At 54.7% G+C, this 7,785-nt stretch overlaps 1 protein-coding gene across 2 annotated transcripts in view; it reads left to right on the top strand.

Moving 5' to 3' along the window:
• The window catches only part of LSS (lanosterol synthase), a 40,434-nt gene extending 34,635 nt beyond the window's left edge, over positions 1–5,799 (top strand). For both annotated transcript variants that reach the window (XM_007452479.1, XM_007452480.1), the window contains exons 18-22: positions 2,933–2,998; positions 3,388–3,468; positions 4,060–4,230; positions 5,064–5,142; positions 5,668–5,799. In XM_007452479.1, coding sequence (XP_007452541.1) covers positions 2,933–2,998; positions 3,388–3,468; positions 4,060–4,230; positions 5,064–5,142; positions 5,668–5,799 — 529 coding nt within the window. The remainder of the gene's footprint in view (positions 1–2,932; positions 2,999–3,387; positions 3,469–4,059; positions 4,231–5,063; positions 5,143–5,667) is intronic.
• Positions 5,800–7,785: the final 1,986 nt, after the last annotated feature.

Consider the following 7,785-nt stretch of genomic DNA (forward strand, 5'->3'; position numbering starts at 1 on the left):
CGTCTAGTTTTTCTCACCATTAAGCATGATGTTAGCTGTGGGTTTTTTGTGGCTGCTCTTTGTCAAGTTGAGGAACTTCCCCTCTGTTCCTAGTTTGCTGAAATTTTTTTTTTTTTATCATGGATAGGTGTTAGATTTTGTCGAATATTTCTTCTACAGCTATTGATATGATCATATGATTTTTTTTTCTTCTTTAGAAAAGAAGTTGATTTGATAGATTGCATTAACTGATTTTTTAATGTTCAACCAGCCTTTCATACCTGGGATAGATCCCACTTGTTTGTGATATGTAATTCGTCTTATACATTGTTGGATTTGATTTGCTAATATTTTATTGAGGATTTTCTATATCTGTGCTACTGAGAGATATTTATCCCTAGTTTTCCTTTCTCATAATGTCTTTGTTTTTGGTATGCTGTCCTCATCGAATGAGTTAGGCAAAATTCCCTCTGTTTCTGTTCTTTGGAAGAGATTGTAGAGATGGTACAATTTCTCCCTTAGATGTTTGGTAGAATTCACCAGCGAATCCATCTGGGTAACTCTTTTTATTCTAATTAATTGCTGGTAGATTCTTTTGGGTTTTCTCTATAGACAATCATATCACTTGTAAATGACATATTTTTCCTGTCAATCCATAGGCCTGTAGTTTATTTTCTTGTCTCATTGCCCTGGCTAAGACTTCAGTATTCTGCTTAGCAGAAGTGGTAATAGTGCCATCTTTGTCATATTTCCTGATTTTAAAGGGGAATGCTTCTAATATTTCTCCATTAAGAATGACATTTGGGGGCTGCCCTGGTGGCGCAATGGTTGGGAGTCTGCCTGCTAATGCAGGGGACACAGGTTCAAGCCCTTGTCTGGGAGGATCCCACGTGCTGCGGAGCGACTGGGCCTGTGAGCCACAACTACTGAGCCTGCGCGTCTGGAGCCTGTGCTCCGCAGCGAGAGAGGCCGCGATAGTGAGAGGCCCGCGCGCCGCGATGAAGAGTGGCCCCCACTTGCCACAACTGGAGAAAGCCCTCGCACAGAAACGAAGACCCAACACAGCAAAAATAAATTAATTAAAAAAAAAAAGAATGACATTTGGGAATTCCCTGGTGGTCCAGTGGTTAGGACTCTGCACTTCCACTGCTGGGGCCCTGGGTTCAGTCCCTGGTCAGGGAACTAAGGTCCCACAAGCTGTGTGATGTGGATGAAAAAAAAAAAAAAAGAATGACATCTCCTGTAGGTTTTTGGTAATTATCCCTTTTCAGGTTAACAAAGCTCTTTTCTCTTCCTAGTTTGCTAAGTTGTTTTTTCTCTCTGTTGTGAATGGGTGTTGTACTTTAGCAAATGATTTTTCTATCTCTATTGAGATGATTATACTTTTATCTCCTTTATCTGTTAATATTGTAGGTAATTATTGTAGATTTTTCTAATGTTAAAACACCTTTGCATTTCTGGATAAACCTCACTTAGTATTGGTATATCTCTACTGTATGTAGTTTCCCAATATTTAATTTAGAGTTTTGCATCTGTGTCCATTAATGAACAGCCTGAAATTTTTACCATATCCCTCTTGCCTGGTTTGTTGAGAAGCTTATGCTGAGTTCCCAGAATGAACTAGGGAAAGCGTTCCTTCCTCTTTCTATTTCCTAGGAGAGTTTGTGTAAGGTTAGAATGATTGTTCTTGATAATTTAGTAGAATTCACTTACAAAATGTCTAGACTTGGAGTTCTTTTTCTGGGCAAAGTTTGTGCTTTTTACGTATATCTTTAGTAGTTGTAGGACTATTCAGGCTCTTTATTCTTGAGGCAGTTTCAATACGTTAATTTTCTGAGTAATTTGTACATATTGTCTAAGTTTTCAAATGTACTGCATGAATTTTTCTTATCTTCTCTTTACTTTTTAATTTCCACTAAAGCTATAGTCATACCGCTCTTTTTGTTGCTAATGTTGTTTATTTGTACTTTCATTCTTTGTATTAACATGTCTTGCTGAGTTGGTGGCTCGAAACAGCACATGTTTATCACCTCGCAGTTTCTGTGGGTCAGGAGTCCAGGCATGGCTGAGCTGGGCCCTCTGCTTCGGGATTTCCCCGGGTTGCAGTCAGGATGCTGGCCAGGGCTGGGGCCTTACCTGAGCATTGACTGAGGGTCTGCCCCAGGCGTGTGTGGTTGTTGACAGGTTTCCATCCCTTGCGGATTGTCAGTCTCAGGCCCCATTTCCTTGCTGACCGTTGGCTGGAGCCACCCTTAGTTTCCTGCCACGTGGGCTTCTGTATGGCGGCTCCATGAGAGCCAGCAAGGGAGGGATCAGTAGAGCCAGGGAGTCTGTCTGCCAGCCAGGTGGGAGCTGGAAGCAGCGACCATCAACTGTGCAGGGATCAGCTGGCTACAAACAGGACACGGGGCTGCCGCTCGAGAGGGATGACACAGGCTGGGTGCCTGGAGGCGAGTGAGCATCATGGGGGGCGGATCACCCTAAAGGCTGTATTCATACCTTTACCTCTAGTCCTTTCAGAGAACCAGGTCTTCTTTGGAAGTACCAGTTAGACCTGTGATGGGTCTTCTTTGTCCTCTGAGTGTATCATTTTCTCTCTCATTTTTTGTTTATTTTAAAATTTTTGTTTATGTGATTTACTCAAGCCTGTGTCACTGACCTTGTTTTTGGTGATATCGATTCTGTTTGTAGCTGCTTCTAATGTGGGTTCGTCCCTGAGGTTTTCCTCTCCTTGATTTCTTCTTTTCGCTGCCACTTTGCTCCCCTCCTGTGGCCTGTCATCGCCGCTTCTTCCACCTTGTATCTCCTCCCTGAACTGTTTGTTTTTGCATATTTTTAAGGAAGACCATATGCTCATTCTTTTGAGGCCGTAGAGTGGGGGGAATGGGGGTAGCAGGTAAGTTGCTGTTTTGCTGGACTGTTCATCAGGCATGTTCATCCTGCTGTGTTCCAGGGAGACCCTCGAGCGCGGCCTGCAGTTCTGTCGGCAGAAGCAGAGGCCTGATGGCTCCTGGGAAGGGTGAGTGATGCCTGTGGGTGCAGATGCATGTGGGGTGCTTGGACATGTTCCTGGTGGGCCTTGCTCCTTTCTGAATGCCCAGCCTCCCCCGGTGGTGACTGTTCAGCATGCTGCTAAGGCAGTGTGGCTGAGGGCGTTGGAAGGGCGCGGTGGCCTGGTGGCTCTACCCCTCCTCTGGGTTTGGATCCGTTCTCATCTGGCTTTGGATCCAGCACATGGAGCCGCCCACGGAGGCCAGGTTGGATAGGTCTGTCTTAGTGCTGAAGGCCTTGTGGATGCTTTTCCTGAAGACAGCCGCAGCCCCCCGTACACCCCCACGCCGGAGGGAGTCCCTGCGTCCGCTGTGAACGAGGACTCAGGGGCCGGGCGCTGTCCCTTTCTTCCTCCAGCTCCTGGGGGGTGTGCTTCACCTACGGCACCTACTTTGGGCTGGAAGCCTTCGCCTGCATGGGGCACACTTACCGCGACGGGTGAGTGTGGACATTCCCACCTTGGCGGGATGGGGGTCTTCTCAGCATGACACTCTGCTGGGGGTGTTTCTCCCTTTGTTGTTTGATTTGGGGGGTGTTCTTACATGTTTTTAAACAGTGAGATAAGATCAGCATTCCAGAAAATGTATGAGCCACTGTGCCTCACTGCTCTGCACAGCCTCCGGGCTCGTGTGGGGGAGGGAAGCCTCTGGCCCTCTGCCCTCCCCCAGCTCACGCACCCATACCCAAGCCCCACACCCAAGTAGGAGCTGGAGCGCCCGAGGCCAGGACACTGGCTGAGAGAAGGGAGGAGGCCTCGGGTCAGCTGTCTCCAGACACCTCCCCGAGGGCTGCTTTGCTGGTGGGTCATGTCCAGGAGGCCATCTGCAGATGCACGGCATCTCCCTTTACCTTCCAACAGCCCTGCGGTGCCGGCGCCTCTGTCCTCCTTCACGTCCCACGGTGGGCTGGGCCTGAGTGCGGGGGCCCACGCACCCCTCTCCGTGACCCTGAGAGGCCTGGCCAGGGCAAGAAGGGGGGCAGGGACTTCGCCCGGCATGATGGTGTCTTGTGTCTTGCTGGTCTCTGCAGGGCTGCCTGTGCAGAGGTCTCCCAGGCCTGCGACTTCCTGCTGTCCCGACAGATGGCAGATGGAGGCTGGGGGGAGGACTTTGAGTCCTGTGAGCAGCGGCGCTACGTGCAGAGTGCCCGGTCCCAGATCCACAACACGTGCTGGGCCCTGATGGGGCTGATGGCCGTCAGGTGGGGGCGACGAGGCCTCTCCCAGAGCCGCGGGGCTGGGCGAAGGAAGGGCGGTGAGCCGGCAGCCTGGGCGGGCATGGCAGCTGAGCTCCGAGTGCAGCAGTGGGAGGACGCGAGGCCTGCAGGGCCCCCTCAACAGGCTCCCAGGGCGAGGTGGCAGGTCCTGCAAAGAGGCCCCCCGACAGGGACAGCCGGAGGAGCAGGGCTGTCAGCAGCGTGAGGTGTGGCAGCACCTGCTCTGTGTCCACAGCCGGCCCTAAGCCACACACGTGCTCAGGCACGTGTGCACAACACACACATGCAGACGTGTGCACGCAGACGTGCACACGGTGTCCCAGTCTGTGCTGCCCTGTTGGGTTTGGGGCCCCTGGAAAATCTCCCTAAAACCCCCTCAAAGGAAGGCCAGGTAGTGTGGGCAGGAGCGGGCAGGCTGAGCTCCGTCCTGAGCCATCGAGCCTTCTGGTGTCTCATCAGGCCGGGACGAGCAAGCTTAGCACATGTGGCTTCGGTGGCCCTCAGAGGGCCCTGAAGACCAGTGGCCGGGTGGACAGGAGAGCAGCCCCTCATGGCAGGGACTGCTCGCCCGGCCACGCGTGGGCTGCCCTCCTGCCCGCTCGCCTCTGCCCCGGTGGCGTTTGCTGCTTCTTGGGGTGTCTGGTGGGCTGACTGTTACCGGCGGGTCTGGCAGTTCGGGTCTGCCTGTCATCGTGCAGCGTTTCACATCCTTGTCCCTGCGCTTGGCTGCGTGAGGGTGAGGACGCAGGTCTGTCCGCAGCCGGAGCGGGGCTCATGCAGAGTGGTGGTGGGAGTGTTCAGTGCCCGTCTCCCTGCAGGCACCCTGACGTAGCGGCCCTGGAGAGAGGAGTCAGCTACCTGCTTGGAAAGCAGCTGCCCAATGGCGACTGGCCCCAGGTACGAGTGGGTCCGCAACTGGCCCCACGTCCTTCACGGGGCCGCGGGTGGGGTTTCACCTTGGGGATTTGAGAGTCACAAACACCACCGGTGAGTGGCCTGTGTTGGAAGCAGGTCTGTGATGGTGGTGGGTCCTAAAGGCCTGGGCCGTTTGCAGCTGAATCACTGGCTTGGAGGCAGGGCTGGTGGTGTTGGGGAAGGAGCTGGCGGGGGAGAAGCCCACGGGCCAGGACACCCTTGGGCTGAGGCTGACAGCCCCTCACTCAGAAGGAAGTGTGGAAGGGCATGGGGTCACGAGGTCACGTGAGGCTGGCCGCACCTTGGATGAGTCCGGGGTTGGTGGGCCTGCGAGGGGCTGGTGGCCCAGGCTGGAGGGTTTGTTGCAGGGCCTGGGGTCCGAGAGCTGGGGTGGTGGTAGGCCCGCCTGCTGAGGTCAGCCGGCCAGCCCTCCAGCCAGGGTCCCGGTTCAGGGAGCTGTCCAGCCACCTGGTGGAGACGTTGTGTTCATTCCCTGTGTCTTTTCAGGACAACATCGCTGGGGTCTTCAACAAGTCCTGTGCCGTCAGCTACACGAGCTACAGAAACATCTTCCCCATCTGGGCCCTTGGGCGCTTCTCCCGCCTACACCCCGAGAGCGCCCTCGCCGGCCACCCTTGAGGCACGTCTGTGGGCACCTGGGGTGGGCTGGTCATGCGAGTTCCAGGCGAGGCTGGGGCATCTCAGAGGGGCCGAGGCAGCCCCCTCCCTGCCCGCTTCGGCGGAAGCGCTGAGCCTGGGCCTGTGGCACGGGCAGGGCTGGTATATTCAGACCTGATTTTCAGCGTAGCGTTAGTTCTGAGAACAGTTGGTCGAGCTCGGGAGAGGGAAGGAACTGGATGAGCCATGAGTGTGGGTAAAGCACAGTGAGCTCCGTGGTACCGCCTGGCGTGGTACGTGTCCTCTCTGTGGGCGTGGGGCTGGGAGGGCTTTCCTGACCAGTGACTGAGTCCTCAGGAGCGGAGCAGCTCTGCCTCGTTCGCGTCTTGCCTCGGGCCCTCGAGGACCGGCTCTTCCTGTCTCTGTCTCTGGCTGAGGGATGGGACAGCCGCCCGGAACGGCCTGGCAGGAGAGGCTGGGCCTGCCTGTTCACCGTGGCGGCTCAGGCTCAGCGAGGATCGGGGACCAGATGCCGCAGGCCAGCCTGCCCCGGGTCTCGAGCTCGCCAGCGCCGCATCATGGCTCAGCCGGCCCGTGGGGCGCCAGCATCGCTACCTCAGAGGTGGCAGTCGTCTTGTAGTGACAGATAGGAGGCTGAGCGTAAGGAAGGGTGAGGGGTTGTTAATGGCCACACAGCAGTGGGGCCCTGATGTGTGTTGGGGACACCCCTCACCCTCCTTTGTGCTCCAAGCTTCAGGGAGGGTCACATTTCCAGGATGCTACCTCTCAGGTGGCGAGCCTCTGAGTTCCCCTCTGGCTTCTAAACCCGTCTGGCTTAGCGTGCATGGACTTGGGGCTCAGGATGGAAAATCCAAATCCTGGAATTGCCTCTGACCTACGAGGATGAGCAGGAGTGTGGCTGTGAGGGTCACTGAGAGCATCGATGAGGGTCAAACCCAGGCCTGCTGTCGCCCCAGGGGCCCACCTGCTTCTCATCCCCGCCAGGGCCTTCTCCGTCTGCTATTCCTCTGTTGCTCTCCCTGTCTGACGGCAGCCCTGGCTGTGCGGCCCCAGTGCACCACCCTCCCTCTGACAGCCAGAGAGACGCCTGGGTGACCCCCTGCTCCCGCCATCCCTGCCCAGATCCTTAGGGTGCTCTCTGAGGTTTGCACCACGTGGCCTTGCTTCCGCAGCTCTCGTGGCCCCCGAGCGCTCTCCCTGACTCTGCCCGGGGCTCGCCTGCGTCCAGCCTTTGCCTGAGCTGCCCCCCACTGCCCTCCTGCCCCAGGTGGTGCTCTACCTGCTCTGAGCCCCGCAGGGCCTGGGCGCATGTACGCGCTGGCAGGTCCTGCTGGCTCCACCGGCTGCCACACTGTGGAACGTAGCGGGTGTTCAGCTGGTGCTAGTTGGATGTCAGCAGTCGCCCCAGACGTTTTTAAACTAGGGTTTATTTTGCTGAGGAAGCTGTGCTGGGCCCCTTTGAGATCTGTCAGGGTTCCTCTTGCACCAGCAGTGCAGACGATGATCTCCAGCGGTCTGCTTCTTGCAGCAGCCACTGCCCAGCCGTGATCAGATCACTGGACGAAACATAAAGCTTCCGGGGAAGAAATGAAAATCAACTGTTAGACTGGAACATTATGGAACATCACCTATCTTACCAGCTGCCTTAATACAGACATTTGAGCCCCTTAGGCAGAGGCTTGTCGTGCATGTGTTTTGTTTCATCCTGGAAACCGTCATAGATTGGGGTCCCTCGTGCCCCATGTTGGACCACCACCCCTCAGTCTCAGGGTACAAGAGAAATTGTTCCAAGATAAGCAGGATGCACCTCTAGTTATTTGAGGGGAAAATATTTGCCTCAACCTGATTAAAAGTCAAGTTCTCTGTCCTGGGAGAATGATTAACGTGTCTTGAATTCAAATTGTTTTATTTTTGGTTATCAGGAGCAAATTTTGAATGTTGTGCTGGGAAGCTTTCTCTGGAGCCAGGTTAGCTTTTCTTGTTCAG

Source organism: Lipotes vexillifer, unplaced genomic scaffold (genome assembly GCF_000442215.2).
Source record: "Lipotes vexillifer unplaced genomic scaffold, Lipotes_vexillifer_v1.1 scaffold545, whole genome shotgun sequence".
Classification (NCBI taxonomy): Eukaryota; Metazoa; Chordata; class Mammalia; order Artiodactyla; family Lipotidae; genus Lipotes; species Lipotes vexillifer.